This window comes from Bos indicus, chromosome 8 (assembly GCF_029378745.1).
Source record: "Bos indicus isolate NIAB-ARS_2022 breed Sahiwal x Tharparkar chromosome 8, NIAB-ARS_B.indTharparkar_mat_pri_1.0, whole genome shotgun sequence".
Lineage (NCBI taxonomy): Eukaryota > Metazoa > Chordata > Mammalia > Artiodactyla > Bovidae > Bos > Bos indicus.
In genome coordinates, this window is record NC_091767.1 from 99,895,791 (window position 1) to 99,921,814 (window position 26,024).

The 26,024-nt window shown below is 39.6% G+C and overlaps 1 protein-coding gene across 1 annotated transcript in view; it reads right to left on the reverse strand.

The window, feature by feature from the left end:
* SVEP1 (sushi, von Willebrand factor type A, EGF and pentraxin domain containing 1) overlaps window positions 1–26,024 on the reverse strand; it is a 208,721-nt gene that overhangs the window by 82,213 nt on the left and 100,484 nt on the right. The window contains exons 13-21 of the mRNA XM_070795267.1: window positions 25,837–25,958; window positions 23,589–23,697; window positions 19,064–19,228; window positions 18,016–18,249; window positions 15,994–16,155; window positions 14,578–14,739; window positions 2,880–3,041; window positions 2,048–2,139; window positions 602–698 (exon numbers count right to left, since the gene is read on the reverse strand). Of these exons, the coding sequence (XP_070651368.1) occupies window positions 602–698; window positions 2,048–2,139; window positions 2,880–3,041; window positions 14,578–14,739; window positions 15,994–16,155; window positions 18,016–18,249; window positions 19,064–19,228; window positions 23,589–23,697; window positions 25,837–25,958 (1,305 nt within the window). The remainder of the gene's footprint in view (window positions 1–601; window positions 699–2,047; window positions 2,140–2,879; window positions 3,042–14,577; window positions 14,740–15,993; window positions 16,156–18,015; window positions 18,250–19,063; window positions 19,229–23,588; window positions 23,698–25,836; window positions 25,959–26,024) is intronic.

Genomic DNA, 26,024 nt, shown 5'->3' on the forward strand with positions numbered 1-26,024 from the left:
TGCATTTGATTTGTGTTAGAATGCAACCTTGGACATGACCTCTGGAACCGTATTCAAATTTAAATCATAAGTTATGATGTGATTTTTTCACAGAGAAGCTGATTTATTCTTCCTCCAAAATATGCAAAGAAAATTGTCATTTGTAAGACCTGTATACTTTTTTCACATATTGGTTTGTCTTGTTCAACCAAATTTTTGTGCATCATTCATTATCTTTTTAAGGTTTTTTTTTTATGCAGACCATTTTTTAAATTTTATTTTATTTTTAAACTTTACATAATTGTATTAGTTTTGCCAAATATCAAAATGAATCCGCCACAGACCATTTTTAAAGTCTTTATTATATTTGTTATAATAGTACTTCTGTACTGTGTTTTGGTTTTTTGGCTACAAGTTACGTGAGATCTTTAGCTTCCCAACCAGGGATCAAACCTGTACCCCCTGCATTTTTGAAGGTGAAATCTTAATCACTAGATTGCCAGGGAAGTCCCTAGTCTAATGTATCTTGTGGCATTCATTTTTAAAGTTTCAAAGTTTGATACTTGAAGTTACAATGATGCAGTATGAAAGATACATGAAAATTTGCATTCCTCTGTGTTACCTGTATATCCAGGCAGACAGACACACACATAACCACGGCCCAGCTGCTGGCAGGTTCCACCATTGTAGCAAGGGTTTAAGAAACATTCATGGAAAACCTGTGAAAAGAAAATTTATCAGAGACAAGTTCATTTCAAAGCAATTCTGAGTAGGGAGTTAAAAGATTTACAGCATTAGCTGGTTCCTATTTCCAAGTGAGTCCAGCAGGATGGCTGCCTGCATAACATTGGTACCTGCCATGCTGCTGCTGCTGCTGCTGCTAAGTCACTTCAGTCACCACGCTCCCCCGTCCCTGGGATTCTCCAGGCAAGAACACTGGAGTGGGTTGCCATTTCCTTCTCCAATGCATGAAAGTGAAAAGTGAAAGTGAAGTCGCTCAGTTGTGTCCGACTCCTAGCAACCCCATGGACTGCAGCCCACCAGGCCCCTCCGTCCTTGGGATTTTACAGGCAAGAGTACTGGAGTGGGGTGCCATTGCCTTCTCCGATACCTGCCATATATGGGCACAAATACTACATATTATTCTTGAGTGATGCTCTGCTAAACCCAGGCAGTGTCACTCAATGCTGGTTGCATGTTAGACTTCATTTAAGGCATTTAAAAAGTTTACTAAGGACGGGTCCCAACCCAGACCAGCTAAATCAGGAATCTCTGGAAGTTATATCTGCACATCATTATTTTAAAAAGTTAGCCAGTGGATTCTAATATGTCTCCCGAGGTGATAGTCATGTCTTTAGAGGTTCTATGTCCATTAGGCTCAGTTTCAAAGCTTCATTTATGAAGCCCTTACAAGTGAGAATGTTTGGAAGCAGGAAGTTAAAATAAGAAATATAACTTCATTATCCTCCTAAAAAATACTTAAAACCTAGGAATTTATTATGACATTGGGCAAGGTGCATTCAGATTAATGGCTGAATCACTCTAAATAATTGGTCTTAACTAGTTTTTAAAACAAATGGAGAACAATTATGTTTACGAGTTATGTTTCTTAATTTTTAAAACAGTCACAACTTTTCTCCAATAAATGATTCCCCCCCATTCCCACTGGCAAAAAATTTAAATATCTTTCATGGAAGTTGAGTAACTTGTTTTGCTAATCAGAAATGGCCTTTGGCTAATCCCAACATGCTTACTCAAATGATGGGTTATGCTCATGGTACATGTTAATTATTAGCAAATTAAAAGACTCTCCACATCCACAATTCTCTACACCAGACATCGCAGGGAAACATTCCAATTTCTGGTACTTAGGACTTCTAATGGTGCATTCTTGGAAAGTTCCTATTATAAGTCATAAGCAAATGCAATTACTCATTGATAATATTCATGACCCTTGATTAGTTGAAATTTCAAGTCTGGTAGTTTTCCTCTGTGTGACATGTATAATGAGAAATTGTTTTCCAAGCACTCCATTAGAGAAAATTTTACAAATACAAAGTAGACTTGCCTGACTGCTGACTTCATACTTCTTTTTGACATGTCCAGGAGAAGCAAGAAGCACTGCACTTTCCTCTGCTGCTGAGAAAGTTGAACTAAAGCCTAACAAAGTTAAAGGGAAAATATCTGAGAAACGTATTTGGTGTAGTAGATATTGCCAATTAAGTGCATTCTATTTTTTCCTTTTTCTTTTTTAATTGAAGTATAGTTGTCTTACAATGTTGCGCTAATTTTTGCTGGGAAGCAAAGTGGTTCAGTTTTATATATATATATATGTATATATAAAAGTGAATATATATGTAACTTAACATATTTTTTATAGATGTGTTTTTTATTCTTTTCCATTATGGTTTATCATAGGATTCTGAATATACAGTCCCATGTGCTATACAATAGGACATTGCTGTTTATCCATTCTATATATACGAGCTTCTCTCTTCTACTCCCAACTTCCCACTCCATTCCTCCCTCCACCCCCTCCCCCTGGGCAACCACAGTCTGTTCTCTACGAATAGACTCTATTCAAATGCCACGGTCATGATTTTGCTTCTCAGAGTCAGTAAAGCCACATATATTTTCCTTTAGTCATATAAAAAGACAGAACATAAGAGACAGATGGGATATGTCATTAAATTCTAGACTCTTAGAAATTTGGAGGTTATGAAGTTTGCCATTCCCAGAGTGAAGAATCTGAGTCATTGTCATCAAAAACCCCTTCAAAAGGACAGCTTACATCCAGACACCCAAAGGCACTGAACATATAACAGTCACAATTAAAGTTACTGCAGAAATAAAACTCTCCCATACAGGATAACGTGAAGAACGAAGTAGTATCATCTTACTGGAACAATCTGTGATGGATCTGGCACCCGTGATGGTTGTAGTTCCATAAAAGGGACACGATAAACAGAAGGACTTCCCTGGATTGGGTTGGTAGTAGTCTTGGGGACATGGATAACAGGGCATTAACCCAGAACGAGAGAATTCTCCCACTGGACAAGGCACTGCAAAAGAAAGAAAAAATCATTTGTGCTTATAAAGCAGTATACCCTACGTTCTAAAAGAAGTGCATTAACCTTTGGTTATAAGAAAGCTATCACATTGGTGATATTTTCTCTTGCACGTATTTAATACCCAGATCATTAAGTAATACTCAGACCACTTAAGTAAATATTTTGTTGCTTCCTTCCCATCTTTAACAATACACATTAACTTAATAAAAATCAGAATTGGTCATATAATATTGTACTCTGATTTTTTCACTTCATATCACAAGTAAACCATTCCCCAAATCATTAAATAACATGATGTTTAATAAATGAAACATATTACATCTCACTGGCAGACCATAATTGTTCTCATATTTACTCTACTACTGAACAATTAGTTATTTCTACTACTTCTATTTGTTTCTAATATAAACAATGCTGACATGAAATTTTCTATACAAATTTTTTTATATAACTCTGATTATTTCCTTGGGATAACACTTGCCTTTAGTTAAAGCTAAAGATATGAAAATCTAAAGCCATAAATATATCATGCCTGAATCATTCAGTTCAGTTCAGTCACTCAGTCATGTCCGACTCTTTGCAACCCCATGAATCACAGCATGCCAGGCCTCCCTGTCCATCACCAACTCCCGGAGTTCAAACTCATGTCCATTGAGTCGGTGATGCCACCCAACCATCTCATCCTCTGTTACCCCCTTCTCCTCCTGCCCCCAATCCCTCCCAGCATCAGACTCTTTTCCAATGAGTCAACTCTTCGCATTAGGTGGCCAAAGTACTGGAGTTTCAGTTTTAGCATCATTCCTTCCAAAGAACACCCAGGGCTGATCTCCTTCAGAATGGACTGGTTGGATCTCCTTGCAGTCCAAGGGATGCTCAAGAGTCTTCTCCAACACCACAGCTCAAAAGCATCAATTCTTCAGCGCTCAGCCTTCTTCACAGTCCAACTCTCACATCCATACATGACCACTGGAAAAACCATGACCTTGACTAGACAGACCTTTGTTGGCAAAGTAACGTCTCTGCTTTTGAATATGCTATCTAGGTTGGTCATAACTTTTCTTCCAAGGAGTAAGTGTCTTTTAATTTCATGGCTGCAGTCACCATCTGCCTGAATCATTAAAAAAATTTACTTTACAGCCCCTCGACAGTGTATGAAATTATCCTTCTCATTGCATGCTCATCAGCATTGAAAATGATACCTTTTTTCTATTTGAAGGTAAAAATGGAACTGCTCTGTTAATTTGCATTTTCATGATATATGAAGTTGTATTTTTAAGTTTATCTGAAATGGTTATTGCTCTTGTATAGTTGTCTATTATGTATTGGGGGGTCTTTTATTTTAAAACCTTTTAATGTTATTTTGTGTTTAAAATGCTTTTCATATATTACATGCAGTTGAATATTGTCATTTAACCAAGTTTGAAATTCTCTTGCAAATATTTGGTGGAATATGAGAAAAGAGCCCTGGGCTTCCCTGGTGGCTCAGTGGTAAAGAATCTGCCTACCAATGTAGAAGAAGGAGTTTGATCTCTGGTTTGGGACTATCCCACAAGCCACAGAGCAACTAAACCCATGCACCACATCTATTAAGACAGTGCTCTAGAGCCCAGGAGCCACAACTACTGAAGCCCATGCGCCTAGAGCCTGTGCTCTGCAACGAGAAGACCCAGCAATGAGAAGCCCAAGCGTCACAACTAGAGAACAGTCCCCGCTCACCGCAACTAGAGAAAAGCCCAGAGAAGCAACAAAGACCCAGCACAGCCAAAAAGTAATTAGATAAATAAATAAAATGAAAAAGAGAAGAGCTCCAAACATAACATGGATTTTCATAAATAAATTTTGGTTACATTTGGCAGAGGGGCAGTGAGGTAGATTATCCATGACTAAATCTGTGGGTTGGGGTTTTTGACAATGATCCAAAGACAAATTCAGGTGGAGTGTGTGAACTGGAGTCATTTGGGTGAGCCCAAAAGTCATGACAAGCTGAGAAAACTACTAGAACTATTAAGATCCAACTGTATAAAATTAGGCATGGAAGATAGAACACAGGAAAACAGCTACTCAGTGTATCAGCATACTTACTCTTTAGGTCTTGGATTCTTGATAATAAAAATTAGTTTAGCAGAAATAATTACCAAAGAGGTTGAAAGATTTAAAGATACACTTGAGGCTCAAGGAAGCAGGATACTCCAAGTGGTGGCATCCCTTCATCAGTAGGACAATAAACATGAAATAAATGACAACACATCTGTCATAACCTCAAGATGCTTAGATCAAATTTTTTAAGCAAAAACAGCCAGCCAAATCTTTTGCAAAAGATCTCCTTTATGTACCCAACTGACAAAACTCAGGAGTTGAATCAATAGATGGCAGAAGATAACATAGATATTAATGCATATTTAGAAAAAACGTTCTGGTGGCTACATTTGCTGCATTCAAGAAAAGTTTTAAACTCTAAGTATCTTGGTTTCACCAAGAATAAAATAATCTACTCTGTTACTGCTGCTGCTGCTAAGGCGCTTCAGTCATGTCCGACTCTGTGTGACCCCATAGACGGCAGCCCACCAGGCTCCTGTGCCTGGAATTCTCCAGGCAAGAACACTGAAGTGGGTTGCCATTTCCTTCTCCAATGCATGAAAGTGAAAAGTGAAAGTGAAGTTGCTCGGTCGTGTCCGACTCTTAGCGACCCCTTGGACTGCAGCCCACCAGGCTCCTCCATCCCTGGGATTTTCCAGACAAGAGTACTGGAGTGGGTTGCCATTTCCTTCTCCAGTGCATGAAAGTGAAAAGTGAAAGTGAAGTTGCTTGGTCGTGTCCGACTCTTAGTGACCCCTTGGACTGCAGCCCACCAGGTTCCTCCGTCCATGGGATTTTCCAGGCAACAGAACTGGAGTGGGAGAGGTAACTAAACTTACAGGAGTTTATAATAGGTTTCCTGATTCTCAAATTTCTAAAAATTATTGCCTATTTAGAAGAGGTATTAATACTTTCCAAAAAGCTAACTATTAATAGTTAACTGAAAGCATAAATGTTCCACTGATAAAAGTATAAATTTTCTGTTTGAAAAGACATCTATGAATATGTATCATATGCTAGAAATATAAATGCTACCTGTAAAACTCAAGATACTATAATGAATTAAACTACTTTTTTCATATAATTTTTTCAGTACAACCTCACCTTTAAAAAGAAAAAAAGACTGTGCCCTAAAACCTGGCAGAATTATACTGTCAGCTGTAGTACATAATTATACTATATTAGCCAACAATTATACTAAGACATAATAATAATAAAATCTTAAGATGAAAAAATCCATAAGCCAGTTGTCATCTCAAAACAGCAGACATAGTACTGTGATGTCTATTCTTTGCTTTTTGATCCAGAAAGTGCAAAATAAACTTTCACGTGGAAATTAGTTTACATTACCTTCCAAGGGCAAACAGTTGTCATCACAAATGTACTTTCCAAGATTGGATAATCAGCATTTAATATATAATTTATATATGTAGTTCGTACATACACACGCACACATGTGGTGCTAGTGGTAAAGAACCCGCCTGCCAATGCAGGAGATGTAAGAGATGTGGGTTCGATCCCTGGGTAGGGAAGATCGCCTGGAGGAGGATGTGGCCGCCCACTCCAGTATTCTTGCCTGGAGAACCCCATGGACAGAGGAACCAGGCAAGCTGCGGTACAAAGGGTTGCAAAGAGTCAGACACGACTAAAGTGACTTAACACGCACTCATACAACATATGAATGTATAACATACATATATACATAATAATAGCACTATCTACTACAGTATTAAATACACAGACACGACACATACACGACACAGTTCCCAATGGATTAACATCACAAGGAAAAAGGGGAGAAGTTTTTGATTTGAATCTTGGACAAAGAAACCATATGGTTTCTTTTTTTTTTTTATTTTTATTTTTAAACTTTACAATTTTGTATTAGTTTTGCCAAATATCGAAATGAATCCGCCACAGGTATACATGTGTTCCCCATCCTGAACCTTCCTCCCTCCTCCCTCCCCATACCATCCCTCTGGGTCGTCCCAGTGCACCAGCCCCAAGCATCCAGTATCGTGCATCGAACCTGGACTGGCAACTCGTTTCATACATGATATTATACGTGTTTCAATGCCATTCTCATCAAGAAAAATGAAACAAAATCTTTCTCACCTCTTTTATTGTAGAGAAGGGGAAAAATATTTAAATATGCCCAAAGTGATATAAAAATAGAATTAAAAAAGAGAGCATTAAAATGAACAGGGAAAAATGTAACCCCACAGGCCTGTCCCGTGATGGTATAAAAGGAAAAATATAGTCTTGGAGATACTGGTTTCTGATGACAAAGCCAGAAGTCAAAGCTTCTCATTCTGAGCCTCCTTTTAACTTCATCCTAGATGGTCAAGGTAAGAAGTGTTGTTATCTTGTTCCATAAATAATTTTTCCTTCTATTGGCACCATATGTAAACAACATCAACCAAAAGCCATTTGTGGGACTTATTATTTTGGTAAAAATCATTTTTAAAAAACTGAAAAACTTCAGACTCATAACCAAGACTCAAGACTGTTAACCAAGGACTCAAGACTGTTTAATATCCTGCTGCTGGTAAGTCACTTCAGTCGTGTCCGACTCTGTGCGACCCCATAGACGGCAGCCCACCAGGCTTCCCAATCCCTGGGATTCTCAAGGCAAGAACACTGGAGTGGGTTGCCATTTCCCTCTCCAATGCATGAAAGCGAAAATTGAAAGTGAAGTCGCTCAGTCGTGTCCGACCCTCAGCGACCCCATGGACTGCAGCCTTCCAGGCTCCTCCGTCTGTGGGACTCTCCAGGCAAGAGTATCCTAACACATGATAATAGATGAAGTGTATAAAGAATATTACGTTATACTAACATAGTTATATTTGTTCTTCTTTAGTAGCTAAGTCCAGAGAAGGTGATGGCACCCCACTCCAGCACTCTTGCCTGGAAAATCCCATGGGCGGAGGAGCCTGGGGGGTTGCAGTCCATGGGGTCGCTAAGAGTCAGACACGACTGAGCGACTTCACTTTCACTTTTCACTTTTATGCATTGGAGAAGGAAATGGCAACCCACTCCAGTGTTCTTGCCTGGAGAATCCCAGGGATGAGGGAGCCTGGTGGGCTGCCGTCTATGGGGTGGCACAGAGTCAGACACGACTGAAGCGACTTAGCAGCAGTAGCTAAGTCGTGTCTGACTCTCTTTGTAACTGCATGGGCTGTAGCCTCCTTGGCTTCTCTGGCTATGGGATTCTCCCAGGCAAGAATACTGGAGTGGGTTGCCATTTCATTCTCCAGGGGATCTTCCTGACCCAGGGATTCAAGCCAGGTCTCCTGCATGGCAGGCAGATTCTTCACCACTGAGGTACTTAGGAAGCCCAACATAATAATACACTTAAATATAATTGCTATATTTATTAACGATATTTTAAGTTCAGTTCAGTTGCTCAGTCGTGTCCAACTGTTTGCGACCCCATAAACTGCAGCACGCCAGGCCTCCCTGTCTATCACCAACTCCCGGAGTCCACCCAAACCCATCTCCATTGAGTCGGTGATGCCATCCAACCATCTCATCCTCTGTTGTTCCCTTCTCCTCCTGCCCTCAGTCTTTCCCAGCATCAGGGTCTTTTCAAATGAGTCAGCTCTTCGCATCAGATGGCCAAAGTATTGGAGTTTCAGCTTCAACATCAGTCCTTCCAATGAACACCCAGAACTGATCTCCTCTAGGATAGACTGGTTGGATCTCCTTGCAGTCCAAGGGACTCTCAAGAGTCTTCTCCAGCACCAGAGTTTGAAAGCATCAATTCTTTGGTGCTCAGCCTTCTTTATGGTCCAACTCTTCCATCTGTACATGACTGCTGGAAAATCATAGCCTTGACTAGATGGACCTTTGTTGACAAAGTGATGTCTCTGCTTTTTAATATGCTGTCTAGGTTGGTCCTAACTTTCCTTCCAAGGAGCAAGCGTTTTTTTAATTTCATGGCTGCAATCACCATCTGCAGTGATTTTGGAGCCGAGAAAAATAAAGTCAGCCATTGTTTCCACTGTTTCCCCATCTATTTGCCATGAAGTGATGGGACCGGATGCCATGATGTTAGTTTTCTGAATGTTGAGCTTTAAGCCAACACTTTCACTGTCCTCTTTCACTTTCATCAAGAGGCCCTTTAGAGCTTCACTTTCTGCCATAAGGGTAGTGTCATTTGCATATTTGAAGTTACTGATGTTTCTCCTGGCAATCTTGATTCCAGCTGGTGCTTCTTCCAGCCCAGCCTTTCTCATGACGTACTCTGCATATAAGTTAAATAAGCAGTGTGACAATATACAGCCTTGACGTACTCCTTTTCCTATTTGGAACCAGTCTGTTGTTCCATGTCTAGTTCTAACTGTTGCTTCCTGACCTGCATATAGGTTTCTCAAGAGGCAGATCAGGTGGTCTGGTATTCCCATCTCTTTCAGAATTTTCCACAGTTTATTGTGATCCACACAGTCAAAGGCTTTGGCATAGTCAATAAAGCAGAAATACATGTTTTTCTGGAACTCTCTTGCTTTTTCGATGATCCAGCGGATGTTTGCAATTTGATCTCTGGTTCCTCTGCCTTTTCTAAAACCAGCTTGAACATCTGGAAGTTCATGGTTCACGTATTGCTGAAGCCTGGCTTGGAGAATTTTGAGCATTACTTTACTAGTGTGTGAGATGAGTGCAACTGTGCGGTAGTTTGAGCATTCTTTGGCATTGCCTTTCTTTGGAATTGGAATGAAAACTGACCTTTTCCAGTCCTGTGGCCACTGCTGAGTTTTCCAAATTTGCTGGCATATTGAGTGCAGCACTTTCACAGCATCATCTTTCAGGATTTGAAATAGCTCAACTGGAATTCCATCACCTCCACGAGCTTTGTTCGTAGTGATGCTTCCTAAGGCCCATTTGACTTCACATTCCAGGATGTTTGGCTCTAGGTGAGTAATCACACCATTGTGATTATCTGGGTCATGAAGATCTTTTTTGTACAGTTCTTCTATGTATTCTTGCCACCTCTTCTTAATATATTCTGCTTCTGTTAGGTCGCTACCATTTCTGTCCTTTATGGAGCCCATTTTTGCATGAAATGTTCCCTTGGTATCTCTAATTTTCTTGAAGGGATCTCTCGTCTTTCCCATTCTATTGTTTTCCTCTATTTCTTTGCATTGATCGCTGAGGAAGGCTTTCTTGTCTCTCCTTGCTATTCTTTGGAACTCTGCATTCAAATGGGTGTATCTTCCCTTTTCTCCTTTGCTTTTTGTATCCCTTCTTTTCATAGCTATTTGTAAGGCCTCCGCAGACAGCCATTTTGCTTTTTTGCATTTCTTTTTCTTGGGGATGGTCTTGATTGCTGTCTTCAGCAGTGTCACAGCAATGTCATAGCAATGTCACAAACCCTCATTCCATAGTTCATCAGGCACTCTGTCTATCAGATCTAGTCCCTTAAATCTATTTCTCACTTCTACTGTATAATCATAAGGGATTTGATTTAGGTCATACATGAATGGTCTAGTGGTTTTCCCCACTTTCTTCAATTTCAGTCTGAATTTGGCAATAAGGAGTTCATAATCTGAGCCACAGTCAGCTCCTAGTCTTGTTTTTGCTGACTGTATAGAGCTTCTCCATCTTTGGCTGCAAAGAATATAATCAGATTTTGGTGTTGACCATCTGGTGATGTCCATGTGTAGTCTTCTCTTGTGTTGTTGGAAGAGGGTGTTTGCTATGACCAGTGCATTCTCTTCGCAAAACTCTATTAGTCTTTGCCCTGCTTCATTCTGTATTCCAAGGCCAAATTTGCTTGTTACTCCAGGTGTTTCTTGACTTCCTACTTTTGCATTCCAGTCTCCTATAATGAAAAGGACATCTTTTTTGGGTGTTAGTTCTAGAAGGTCTTGTAGGTCTTCATAGAACCGGTTAACTTCAGCTTCTTCAGCAATACTGGTCAGGGCATAGACTTGGATTACTGTGATGTTGAATGCTTTGCCTTGGAAACAGACAGAGATCATTTTGTCATTTTTGAGACTGCATCCAAGTACTGCATTTCAGACTCTTCTGTTGACTATGATGGCTACTCCATTTCTTCTAAGGGATTCCTGCCCACAGTAGTAGATAAAATGGTCATCTGAGTTAAATTCACCCCTCCAGTCCATCTTAGTTTGCTGATTCCTAGAATGTTGACATTCACTCTTGCCATCTCCTGTTTGACCTCTTCCAATTTGCCTTGATTCATGGACCTAACATTCCAGGTTCCTATGCAATATTGCCCTTTTCAGCATTGGACTTTACTTCTATCACCAGTCCCATCCACAACTGGGTGTTGTTTTTGCTTTGGCTCCATCCCTTCATTCTTTCTGGAGTTATTTGTCCACTGATCTCCAGTAGCATATTTTAAGTTCAAAGGCTAAATAATGCAAAAAGTGATACATCAGTAAAAAATAAGGTAAACTGTACAACATGCCTATAAAAATAAAGCAGTACAGAAAGAAAGAGAAAAGAGGAAAAGGAGAGAAAGAAGGGGCGGGGAGAAAGGGGGTTGATTGAAAACTACAGAAATGTATATGAGGGGCTATTCTAGAATTCACACACACTTAAATTAAAAACAAAATGGTGCTTATCCAGCACTGCAGGGGAGAGTGTCATTACCAATTACTACTGATTTTCCACTCACGACAAGTAGAATGTGGTTAAACATATGCTAGGAATATTAGAAATAGAGCAGTTACCAGAAGTTTAAAGATTTTCTGGGAATTACAATTTCTTAATTGCGGCAATTTGGTATTAGAAAACCTCAAGGCTTATTCGGAAACTTCAAGGAAAAAATTGTCAAATATGAACTTATTTTACTGTAAAAGTCCTAGTTGGCTTTTGCATTTGGAGGGAGGGAGGAAGGGAAAGAGAGAAGACTTATTTTTCTTGCAGATTTTCTTCCAAAGTTAGACTGTATACTGACAAAATAAGAGAGTCTTTGGTAGCTCTCTTTCAACCATAATGTGAGGTTTTGTTGGACTTTTAATTAAAAAAAAAAAAATCCACAGCTGGTATTACACAACACACATGGTTTATGAGTTTCAAGTAGTTCCTAGCTAACCTTTCTTCTCATTTCTTCAGTGAAGCATTAGGTTGATGAACACTACTTGCCCAGTTCCTCATGTCTAAGAGGCTTTCATCCACTGTGATTCTGGTTCTGAGATTCAAACAGATGCAGCATATATAACATATATTTAGGGTAGCACTTAACTTACAGGGACTACAACTCCCAGAACACAATGCTGGACATCTCCTGCCCCCTCCCCACATCTACACTCAAAACATCCTAAGTATTTTCCAGGAATCTCAGTCTTTAACTGGATACAGATGTATACATGTGTGTGTAGCCTGGGGAAATGAGAAACTGCCAGACTGGCTTATTAAAACATCACTCATTCAATAAGAGAAGTTTTTAAACTTTCAGATTGTCATGGATACATGCTAAGTCGTTTCAGTTGTGTCTGACTCTGAGTGATTCCATGGACTGCAGACTGCCAGGCTTCTCTGTCCATGGGATTCTGCATGCAAGAATACTGGAGTGGGTTGCCATTCTTTTCTCCAGGGGATCTTCCCCACCCAGGGATCAAACTCGGGTCTCTTAAGTCTACCTACATTGGCGGATGGGTTCTTTACCACTAGTGCCAGCTGGGAAGTCCAGATTGCCATAGGCCTTGGGTCTTTCAATAAGGGTATACAGAATGGGGAGGACACACAATTTTTTTAAAGTCACTTTTCGCCAGCCATGCTTGTTCTGTTCCCAGTGCTGTAACAGACAGAGGTAAACAACTGTTTATTTTTTTGCAAAGTTCCACGGACTTTGCAAGGTCACCGCAGGTTTTTGGTTTTTTTTCGTTTGTTTGTTTTGTTTTGTTTTCTGACAACAGGCTGACGTTGATTTGTCAGATGGAGTCCACTGGCATTGTAAGTTTGCATCCTTTACTTTTGTTTCTGTCTTCCAGTTTTTACACTGCTGGAAAGCTGTACCTGGTAAGGACATTAGAACTATTTGAAATTGAAACTGTAATCTTCATATTTCTATTTAATGAGTGGTTCCCAGTGTGGGGCCCCTGGACCAAGCAGAATCAGCACCACCTGAGAACGTCCAACTATTTGTGACCCCATGGACTGCACAGTCCACGGAACTCTGCAGGCCAGAATACTGGAGTGGGCAGCCTTTCCTTTCCCCAGGGCATCTTCCCAACCCAGGGACTGAACCCAGGTCTCCCGCATTGCGGGCAGATTCTTTACCAGCTGAGCCACAAGGGAAGCCCAAGAATACTGGAGTGGGTAGCCTATCCCTTCTCCAGCAGATCTTCCCGACCCAGGGATCGAACCAGGGTCTCCTGCATTGCAGACAGATTCTTTACCAACTGTGCTATCAGGGAAGCCTGAGAACTAGTTAGAAATGCAAATTCTCAAGGCCTTTACCAGACCTGTTGATTTAAATCTCTGGGGTAGCCCCAGGAGTCCATGTTTCAACAAACCCTCCATGGTGACACTTGAGAAACAAAAATTAGTTGTATTTTAGAATCACCTGTGGCAACTTTGGGTTTCCCTCGTGGCTCAGTGGTAAAGAATCCGCCTGCCATGAGGGAGACACGGGTTCTATCCCTCAGTAGGGAAGATCCCATGGAGAAGGAAATGGCTACCCCCTCCAGTATTCTTGCCTGGAGAATCCCATGGACAGAGGACGCTGGTGGGCTACAGTCCATGGGGTCACAGTAGAGTCAGACATAACTTAGCAACTAAACAACAACATGGGGAGAGGGGCGATCTTCAGAAGAAAACAGTAAACTTACACCAGAATTCTCTGGGGGGGTGGAGATGGGTTTCAGTAGTTTTAACATGTTACTCACTGGGCCAATTTTTGCAGAAATTAACACCTGTGGCCCAGTGATCTGTTATGTAAGTGATATTGAAACATTCTGGTCAATAATGTTCAGGTAACAAAAGATGTACTAACATGTCTCTAGTCAATAAGTGGCTACAATACTGAAATGAATGTGCAACAATTCTAGTAGGAGCCAAAGTGGATAACCACTCGTGAAAATCTTCAAATTGCAGGGAACAAAGGTCACAATCCAAAGGATGTATTTTTCGAGTTTCAAGGAACATAAGACAAGACCTCATTTTATACATGAAAAATCTACGTTCCTGGTTGACAAGTATTTCTCTCATACCATGTGGTCACATGGTTACTAGTGTTGAGGGCTGGGACCCAGTCATGTGCTTCTTGTGAGTCCCTAACGGTACCAGGATGGTGTTTATATTATGGGTGTTTACACTTAAGTACCAACTGGCTGAATAGAAGGAAACACTCTATGAAGAGACAGTTATTTACATTCTTTGCATATGGCAGACATATGCCTCTGCTAACAAGATTCCACTCTTCCATGCAGAGAACCTAGCACAGGCTTGGGGGAAAAAAAAGCAATGTGTAAGACTTAACCTCCACAAGCAGAAATGTCCACGGCTCCTCTCTTCACAGTTGAAGTGTTTTCTGGACATGAGAGGCACCCCCGGGAACCAAATGCTGGCTGATAGCTGCCCAGCGGACACGATTCGCATGTTTCAAGCCCATTTGATGAGTAGGTGCCTTGTTTACACTGAGCTAAAATGAAAAATGTAATATGGTTAATAATAATGACATCAACTGTACGAAAGTAGCGCTGTGTACAATAGGGTTTTCCATATTTTTGTTTATTTAGGATAAAATGAGGGTCACAAAGAACTCCAGGCAGACACATTATCTTTTAGATTCTTCATACTTCTGTATACTAATAAGTTATAGGCTCATTTCCAGTTCCTTCTATTATGACCTAGCATGTGTTGGACACATAGAAAATGTCAATAAATAGTTTTGGGGTGAAGTTAGAAATCTGCATCTGACAAGGTCCAGCTGTTACAAGGAAACTTGCTCTTGTACAAGTGCCCAGCTTGTACGCTGTTCTCTTGAGTGACAGAAACAAAACCCACAACTGGGCTTTCGTCTCGTAACTATGCTGGTACCATTTTCACCCTAAATAACAACTGGCCCTCTTACCTCCTCGTGCTTACAGACACCATTTCATTTGAGGGCTGGCAGAGGAGGAAGTAAGAGTAGTCTTAGCATCAGGCCCAGAGAGGTGAATTAAGCAACTTTCCAAAATGCATAGCAATGGTTTTGTAGCAGAGTGGGCCTCGGGCCAGATTTCTCCAGCGCACTGGCCTCTCCTTCTGCCCTTTTCCTCCAGATTAATCTCACTTTCAGCATCGTTTGCAGTCACCCAGCACTGCTCTTAAGCTTACACGTGTCGTGAAGCACCCACACCTGTACTGGCAACAACGGGCAAGGAGGACAACCCTGCAGCTCCTTCTTTTAGGTGCATCTTAACCAGAACGTGAAAGAGAATGTGTCCATTAGGAATGGTCATTGAGAATGACAGGAACAATATTTTGCAAAGATTGGATAATTTAGTAGCAAGAATATCTGCATATGGGTCTGTAGTTATTCATTTCCAAGTAAATGGAGTTAATCTCATCATATCAAATATTATTCAAACAAAAAGCAGCCCAATGCTTGCTAAGTCATGAAAGTCCCTTCTACCAGTTAATGTGAGATTCACTAAAACACATGGAATTAACTGATGAAAACAGATTAAATTTCTTGACAGTGGAGTGTGATTTAGACAGCAATGGGCTGTTCCAAAAGGAAGGTAAATGGACTTCTCTAAGTGAGGGAAACATTCAAGTATTAGCTTATAACTGGAAGAAAGAAAAAAATCAGTTAATGAAATTGCTTTTGGTAATGCTTGTATTTCATCCTATTTGCTAGCGAGATTTCCTAAGTGGAAATAAAATTCAGGCTTCTGGTCTAAGCCTCTACCTTTGCATTCTGAGCTGCTCCTTGAATGGAGATATTCGGTGTAAGTCCCAGTCGGACAGGGTTTGCACTCCAGCTGCCCTTCTTCATCTTGATAGGAGCCCATCAAGCAACTCTCACAGACAGAATGCTCCAGGGAATAGTAGGTTCCCAAAGGGCAGTTGACTGAAAATAAGCAGGAAACGCTGAATATTGTATGGAACATACTTTTGTCCCTTAGGTATGAGACTAATAAAGCCTGCTTCCAGCTACTATTGTTTATGAGTTAAATTTTACTGTCAGAGGTTTACTCACAAGATAAACTTTCCATAAATGTAGTCCTCTAAACCAACAAACAGATTTTTTTTTTTTTTTTTTTTAGAAAATGCCAATTCTTAACTGACCAAGCTTACAGCTTATAGGATGGGGGCTTTGAAATGTGGGTTAAAGCATAAACCAGATCATTCTGGAAATACACAGCTAATGGAAGAAAAATAAAGCAGTTAATTTGGGGCTTTGAGATATTAAAAATGGTTTCTTCGCTGTTCTTCTGAATGGTTTCCCTTATGAAACTGTCCATTATAGCATCACTTCTAGAAATAAAAACAGACAAAGGTGGTGAGCTTAGAACAAATGAGTTAAGTCGACCCCTCTCCCTGCTTAGACTGCTTCCACTGAAGCCAAGTGTAAGTCTGAGGCATCCTCAGACCCAAAGACCCCGCTGAAACTGGCCAGTTTCAAAACCTTCCTTCCCCGGAGATTTGGTCTACTATTTTGGCAGGCTAGGAGTGCAGAATTTCTGAAATCAAAGTGGGATATTAAATTCCCTGAGAGGTTGCTATCAAAGTTAGCGTTCTTACAGAGAGAACACCTGGAAGAATCACTTGGGTGATTCTGAGGTGTTAACGTGTGAAAGATTTATCAGGCAACTTACTAAAATTTCAGATTCCAAGGACCTGACCCCAAAGGGTCAGGAGGTATCCCCTGTGGATTGGGACCTGAATCAAGCTGCAATCTGACAAGCACTTCAGGGGGTGCTGACACAGGTAGTCTGAAGACCACACTGAGAAATGCAGAATGCTGGCCAAGGCAATTCCGGATTTTTACTTACAAGTTGAGAAAGAAACAAGAGGAGGCTCAGAATGATAATATTAATGTGCTTTTGATGAGCTGGGTTTATTCCAGTGTGAAAAACCTAGCTGAGCTCTGAGAATAGCGATGAGAACTGTTGATGAAGGTTTTCTGACCAGGACACAATATCACACACTATAGAGAGATTAACAGAAGCCTCATGTCATTCGGTTCTGTTTGAGCACATAGATTTTGCTTGGAGACTCTGCTATCTATAAATGAGGACTGACTTAGGAAAGAGACTGGAATGGACTCAGATTGTGACAGTCTAAAGTCAGTAAAAGCTAAGGGATTGAGGGGGCAGGAGGGAGAACAGGGACTGGCACTTTAACGGGTCTGGGGTCTCCTTTGGGGGTGATGGAAATGTTTTGGAACTGTGATAGAGGTAATGGTTGAATGCCACTGTGACTATACTAAACACCACTAAACTACATACTTCAAAATGGTTCATTTTATGCTATGTGAATTTTGTGTTGGCTGCCTGGGTGGGTATATCAGCTGAATCACTTACTGTCTTAAAAGGCTAAGTTCTTAGCCTCTTGGCTTCGGTTTTCTCATGCATAAAATGTACTTAATAATAATGGTACCTCATACAGTAGCCAAACAGGATTAAACAAGACAGGGTCTCAGTCAGCACACAGGGGTGGTCAGAAAAGTTTTAGTGTTTGTCACTGGAGTTGCTGCTGAAAGCTGTGAGCTGAGAAAGATCTATAAATAAAACTACGATTTGAGTCCCTTACCTAAAGTAATCTTATCCTGACCATTAGTGGTTATCTAGACTTTTGAGACAAAAAGCATGCAACAATAACAGAATGTAGGTTTCATGACAAAACCCCTTCAGAGTTGTAGGGTGACTCTACCTGTCACTTGACCCAATAGGCACCAAATATTTTTGGTGACAGCGAGAAATCTTACCACACATTCGGCCTCTCAGCACAGAGCCTGGTCTGCAGAAGAGGAAAGCCTTTTCTGTTTCTAAGGAGTTGCTGTCAGCTACAAGCATTTCAGAGGCAAGCTGAAAGGAATACATGGGCTCCTTAGTAAGGGTCCTTTTCAGTCGATTTGTGATAGTTTCCAACGTCTTAATGAGTCGCTGCTGATTTTCCAATTCAAGGGTATCGTTTCTCTCATCAGGTAATGGCACACTAGCTGAGATAAAAACAAAACAAAAGAAAACACACACACACACCGTGTTGTAGCAAGCCATTTGGAGTGAGTTTTTACCCTAAAAAATGACACGTATTAACTTTAAAAACACATTCCAATATACAGTAGGTGCAGACAAATACTGTTTGATTCCACTTATATGAGGAATAATAGTCAAACTCAAAGTCAGAAAGGACACTAGTAGTAGATCCTGGGGTCAGGTCGCGGGTGGGGAGCGAGAATGGGGACTTAGTGTTGAATGGTGACAGGGTTTCAGTTTAGCAAAGTGAAAAATCCAGTAGGTAGATGATGGAGGGAGATGAATGTATTTAATGCCACTGAATTGTACAGTTAAATATGGTTAAAATAGTATGTTTTATATAATGTGCCTTTTTAATCACAATTAAAAAAACATTCCAGGAAAGATACACACAAATTTAAATAGTATTTACTGAGTAGCTAGTACACGAACAACATGTTTTGTTTTAATCCTTCTCTCCTATGCTGGATCTACAGCCCCGTTTTGTAGAGTTCTTAATGATTATATATTCAGTTCCTGCTAACTCTCAATTTTTAAAAACATGCCTTAGCTCAACATGTTAAGATGAGTTTGAAGCCGGGGGGCTTGTTGCTATGAGAATCATAAAATAGATCTGTGATATTTTGAAGAAGAACAGAACAGGTGACTGTGCTTGCCTTAATATAGAGTTCCAGGGTAATTTCCTAATAATGACAGCACATAGGAAGTTTGAAAACAGATCTCCAACCGAGAATTTCCCATTATATTAACCTCTTCAAAAAGACAGTATATTCTTACCTGTGATGTTAAAAATTAACCTAATTTTGTGGTCGGATAATGGGGCACTTCTTTCAATCCGGGAAGACCTGGCTTTGCCAGCACCCGTGGGTGTTTCTCGCACTGTGTCCTGGAAGTCACCGTAAGAGTAATCCAGCCTGTTGGCTGCACCCCAGCCACCAGGTCCTGAAAAGGTGTGGTAGAGAAACAAAAGATTGTAGAGTTGCATCTTTATCAGCTTTTAGTGTCTAATGTTCAGCCACAAATTGCGTTGTCTTTGATCACTATTTAAATTGCCCATAATGTTCTACATATAAAGCTTTGCCTGTAATTTTATACTGTAGTCTTGGGTACTTCATATTAAATTTAGATGAACAAGGAAAAGTCTTTATAGAGCTATGTAGGCATTTAAACCATTCTATCTTTGGCCTAATAATTAATTATTGTAGGTTTAGAGGAATTGGAGGTAGGTATAGATTTTAATCAATTTCTATTTCCCTTCAGGGTTTGTTCTATTCTTGTCTTTTTTAATATCAGTGTCATAAACTGAATGTGCATAAACAGATTTCCCTTTGTGAAGATTATTCAAGATATTTTCATATCTGCATATTTTAAATATAAACATACTGTACTTTTAACAAAGATAATAACAAAGATAATACTATGTGTATATTATTTGGTAATCACTTTTCAACTTTTCTCAACAATATAATATTTCTGTGTCAAATAGTTTAATATCTTTTTCTATAGCTATACTAGTTTCTGAGGGCAGCATTATGAGTTAAATGTTTACACACTTAGGAAACTGCTGGAGGCAGTATGCCATGCTTAGTCATTCAGTCATGTCAGACTCTCCAGGGATTGCAGCCTGCCAGGCTCCTCTGTCCACGGAATTCTCCAGGCAAAAATACTAGAGTGGGTTGCCACGCCCTCCTCCAGGGAATCTTCCCAAACCAAGGATCAAACCCAGGACTTCTTTACTGTCTGAGCCACCAGGGAAGCCCAAGGATACTGGAGTGGGTTGCCATACCCTCCTCCAGGGGATTTCCCATCCCAGGGATCAAACCCAGGTCTCCCACAATACAGGCAGATTCTTTACCATCTGAGTCACCAGGAAAGCCCATGAATACTGGAGTGAGTAGCATGGTTGTATGTGTCTCTTTAGATGCCTTCCATATCACTGTGACCAACTGCATGGATTCAGATTGTAACTTCTTGATAAATGATATATGCCTGTACAATCTTAATCAAGCTACTTTCATTACTCTTTATCTCAGTTTCTTTATGTCTACATTGAGATCATTATTCCTACCTTGTAGGTCTGCGGAATAACTGAGCTAATTCATGCAAACTAGCTCATAGACTAGTTTTTAGACTAGCTTTTAGACTCATTCTAAAAGCTTGGTGAGAGTAAATAATATTAATATTGATGTAGGCACACTGTTGTTGCTTAGTGATGTGCTTTAAACATCAAATCTATTTATACAGGTTTGTCCACTTAAGTAAGTTGGTTTTTGAGTTTCTTTTTTAGCTTAATTCATGCTTTCAGCCATTTATAAAGAACTAGATCAATAGTTTTATTTTTCACTTAAACATTTTTCCCTACAAGTGTCATGTAGCCATTATAAAAAACACAACAACACAAAATCCCAGAGGAACAAAGAGAAAAATGTAAAAGATTGCCTATAATTCCACCACACAGAAATAATGACAGTAACATTTTAGCCAAGAATATTTTCTATGACTATATAGACACACACATACACATTTATGCGCACAGTGTGTGGGCGGGGCAGGGGGATTCCCTAGTAGCTCAGATGGTGGAGTCTGCTTGCTATGCGGGAGACCCAGGTTTGAGCCCTGGGTGGGGAAGATCCTTTGGAGAAAGAAATGGCAACCCACTCCAGTATTCTTGCCTGGACAATCCCATGGATGGAGGAGCATGACAGGCAACAGTCCATGGGGTCATAAAGAGTCAGACATGACTGAGTGACTTCACTTGCTTTCCTTACATACACACACACACACACACACACACACACACACACAGCTAGACTAAATATAAACATACTGTACTTTTAACAAAATAAGATCATACTATATGTATATTATTTGCTAATCACTTTTCAAATTTTCTCAACAATATAATATTTCTGTGTCAAATGGTTTAATATCTTTTTCTGTAGCTATACTACAAACTAACCAAGTTTCTATGTTCAGACTTTGAGGTTATTTCAAAAATTTAGAACATCCTTGTACATACACTATGTCATAAAATATAAGACACCATCAGTGAGAAGACACCACCCAATTCCATAAATACCCAAATGCAAAATGTACATCTTGGAATTTACAAAATATGGTATATGCTTATACATTAGTATGACTTTTATCTTGAGAAATATCCTCAGATGGGTCTGAGCATTTTTAACCCTTTAGTTACATACGCCAAATGCCCTTCAATTTCTTCCCTACACATAATATGTGAGTATAATTTTTATCTCATGACACCCTTGTCAACTCTGGGTATTGAGATTTTTACTCAAATTTGTTCATCTAACAGGATAAAAAATGGCATCTCATTTTAGTTTTAATTTGAACTACATGAGTAGTATAACATCTAATCATTTTAGTGTATTTATTGGCCCTTTATTTTCCACACATTATGACATGCCAAGGTGTTATAAATATTACTGATTTTGTGAGAGGTGTAAAGACACTTGAGGAAGAAGGTTTGCGTCTTAGGGTCACTTGTATCACTGTCCCATACACCACTCAGATTCTTACAGGATGACACACATCACCCATCACAAAGTCTCATGAGGATAGCCGACTCCGTCCGTGTGAGGTCCTGAACCCTTGCAACCAACCTCCACAATCCGGGGGCAGTGGGAGCCTGGGTCACGTGTGACCGAAGAGGCACTGGTATTCTAGACGTGCCGCTGCCAACTCCCCCGCCAAGGCCACTTTGTGGTTTTCTATCTAAAACTTTAACTTCATTATGTTCACTGAGAAGTTGCATATAATTGTTAAAACTGGAAAACAAAGTCTACCAATAGGAATTGTTTATATAAATTATGGCAAATTGATAAAATAATATGTAGCCATTAAAACGGCATTGAACACACTGGTGTATTTAAAATGGATAACCAACAAAGATTCACGTACAGCACATGGAACCCTATTCAACGTTATGCGGCAGCCTTGATGGCAGTGGGGGTTTGGGGGAGAACGAATAATCTATATTTATGGCTGAGTCCCTTCACTGTTCATCTGAAACTATCACAACATTGTTAATCAGCTATCAGATCAGATCAGATCAGTCGCTCAGTCGTGTCCGACTCTTTGCGACCCCAATACAAAATAAGAAGTTCAAAAAATTGCGTTGAAGTATAATATTTATGACATAAAATTATCCTCAATAAAATATTAACTAGAAATTCATGTTTACAAAATAGCATGGGTCTACACACAAATGCAGTACAGTAATATATACGTTAATATACGTTAATATAGTAATAATTATTTCTGGAACTGCAGGTTATCTCAATTTCATTCTTTTTTTTAGTATTTTTCAAATTTTTGCAAAAAACATATACAGCAATAATATTTTTCAATTTAAAAACTCTAAAGCAATAGTCAATATCACTCAATGCTAAATCACTGAGAAATATGATTAGTGTCAAAAACAAAAAGAATGTCCACTGTCATGTGAATTAATACTGCTTCAAATAATCTTCTAAGCACTTTACTATTCTTGTACTTCCTCATTTAATCCTTACAACGGCCCTATGAGTTCAGCACTCCTAACACCCAGTTTAAAGATGAGAAAATTGAGGCACAGGGTGGCTTGAGAACTTAAGTGCTTCCCCTGCCTCCTAGTCAGTGGGTAAGCCAGGATTCAGACATTTACTAGTTGGTTGTAGAGTTCATGTGTCTAACCAGGACGGAATCACCACTGTGTTCTAAACACTACTCTGCAAGTTCTGTTGAGACGGTTTTCTAAGAATGAAATAAGTATAATTACTGGAAAGGGCAAAGAAATCCCATAACACACTTTGGAGTACCCTTAATAAAAGTTGTATGTCAATTATATCTTAAAAAAACAGAAGAAAAAAACGTTCAGCGTCTACATGAAGAAAACATCCAAATTCTACTTGAAGGTATATCAGACTTGAATAGATTGAGTCTTAACAATATTATAAGTGAGGAATGTGAATATTTTACATGTGTTACTCTTTTGAATAAATGACTTACTTGCAATTTAAGTTAAATTCCATATAAAAATTGCTGTTAGTATCTTATAACTATTACTATTCTAAGATATCATACAAATATTTGAATTTTACAATCACAATGTCACTTAGTTTTCTTAGTATTTATCATCCTGAAGCATTCTGGCTAATACTTTGAAAGAATTACATATCTATGAAGATCATTATGTACAGGATCAGGTTATCCAGTCATCCTAGAACTCTTTTCTGGAATGATTTTCTTAGTTTGCACAACAGTTTCCCCAACTACCCACACTAAATAATTTCATTACCGATTGCAAAGCCATTTTCATAGTCATAATTATATTCAAGGCAGTATTTTTTGGTCAAGTCCTCCAGTCTGCAGTCAATGTCATCAGCATCACTACAAAATGACGGGACCTGTAAATAAAAAAAAATGGAAGAGGACAAACTGTGCTTCACATCTGGGTGTGCCTTGGATAAGCTCTATGCTCCTGTTCTTCACGTCTCCATCAGCAGGAAGGAAGGACGGACCCGAGAGCGCTCCCTGTCCTTAAAAAGGCTCCTGACCCTCCTCCTTGGCCTCCCCCACCTCCTCTCAGTACAGTGGACCAAGATCAGTCTCATGCCTTTTCTCTCTGTTTACATCACTTACTGCAAGAAGCTCAGGACTCCCAGGATATCTGTCTCTAAACTTTCATCTCAATTGAGTTTTGTTTTTTTTTTAAATAAAGTATAGCTGATTTACAGTTTTATGTTAATGACTCTTTAGATCGCTTTTCTCTGACCCCATCTCCCACCCTCCTCCAAGTAAAGTCCTCAAAACTTTCCTTGGTGCCCTCTGAAATTCACAGTCAAGAAGCAGTCAAACCCTTATTAGTATTCACCTCCTCTATGTTCTCTTCACTTTTGCTCTCAATGAAACCTGACTTGCTTGTTTTTTTAGGTGGTGGTCATGGAGGTGAGGAAGTGCCCTCCTCACTCTTTAGTGCTGTTTCTAGCTCATACTCCCATGAACCTCCTTGAAGCCTGAGTTTTGAAGCTCCCACAATAAGCTATACCACACACTGATCTCCTTGTGCCCGTCACCTACAGCCCTCGCCTATTCCGGGTCACTTCCTCATTCCAAGAACCTTAGTAAGTGTCCCTGGTATAGCCCTTGGTGATTTCTATATGCAGCCAGCTGATCCTTCCATCACCTTGAATTCTCACTTCCTCTTCCATCTTCCAGCTTTGTCACTTACTCTCACAGTCATACCCTCAGATCTTGTCATTACCAGTAACTGCACCGTCTCTTAGACCCAGGAATCCAACACCTCTTCTGTAATCCACTGACACTGTCACCTCCTCACTGTCCCTCGGCCCCTGATGTCTTCACTTCCTTATTTACCCATCTTGGATCCCGTCTTGATCCATCACCATAAATTACTTACTCCTTTGCACGCACCCTCCTTGGTCTATCACCGTGAATTACTCCTTTGCATGCACCCTTCTCAATTTGTCTGGAGAACTTTAACCCCAGTTAAGTTTATTGCTCTGCTTTCTCCACATTTGTGCCCACATGCTCAACTATAGTCTGGGAGAAAACACATCCCTGCTTATGGCCAATCCTACATTTCTCTAGTATATTCATTTATGCTCTCCTAGAACATCATTTGTACCACATTCTCTTTTCTCAAACCTCCAACAACTCCTCCCCAACCTTACTGCAGACTGATCATTCTGCATCTTTTTGCACAGATCAGATAGTCACAAAAGATCCTTCTTTCACACATATCACACGTGGACTCACTCCTGTACCTGTCCTCATGTACTCCATCCCTTCTCGACACCTCTCTTTCTCACACTCTATATCAAATCTACTACTATTGCATCTACTTTCAGAATCTATCCAAAATCTAAGCCACTCAACTCTGTTAGGGATACAAGTGTGTGTATATATATATATATATATATATATATATATATTTTGTATGTACTCAAGATAGTTCTGGAGTTAACTACACATTAAGTTGCTTAGAGGACTATGATTTAACAGAAGTTATATATACATACACACATATATATAATAGAAATATATAAAAAACATATAAAAAACATTTATATACACACACACATATATAGAACATTTTCTGCTTTCAAGATGCTTAGTACACTTACATACATTGCTTTGCTCTCCTGGAATCCTGAAAGAGTCCTAAACTTGCATGAAAAAGAAAACCCTTTACATGTCCAGTGTTCATAAAAGAAAAACAGACTACAAGGGCATTTCTGTCATATTTTAAATAACAAAGCAGACATTCTCAAACCAAAGGGACTCTAAGTTTTTCTGAATGTTTTAAGAAATTCAAAGTGCTTTAACACAGATTTACTTAAAATTCACTCCAGGAGACCAAAACCTATGAATAATTCTAAATATGAGGAGCAAGTTTGGGTCACAAAGAAAAAGGAAATCATCAAGACAAAGAATTTCTGTTGTAGGTGATGCAAAGCAACTATGGAAAACTCAACAGCATCCTTTAAAATATGGCAACCAACCAAGGAATGCTACTGACATACCATTTTCCCCAGGGTGGTCTCAAATGCTTCAGAAAATTTCTTCAACAGATCTGTGTCATCACAGCGAGTTGCTTTGTACAGCATCTCAAAGGACTTGTACCCATGATTTGCAAAACGTTTTACTGGAAAAAACCAGTTTCAGTTGGTTAGTGTTTTCAAAACACAAATTTAATTTCTGTGGAATTAAA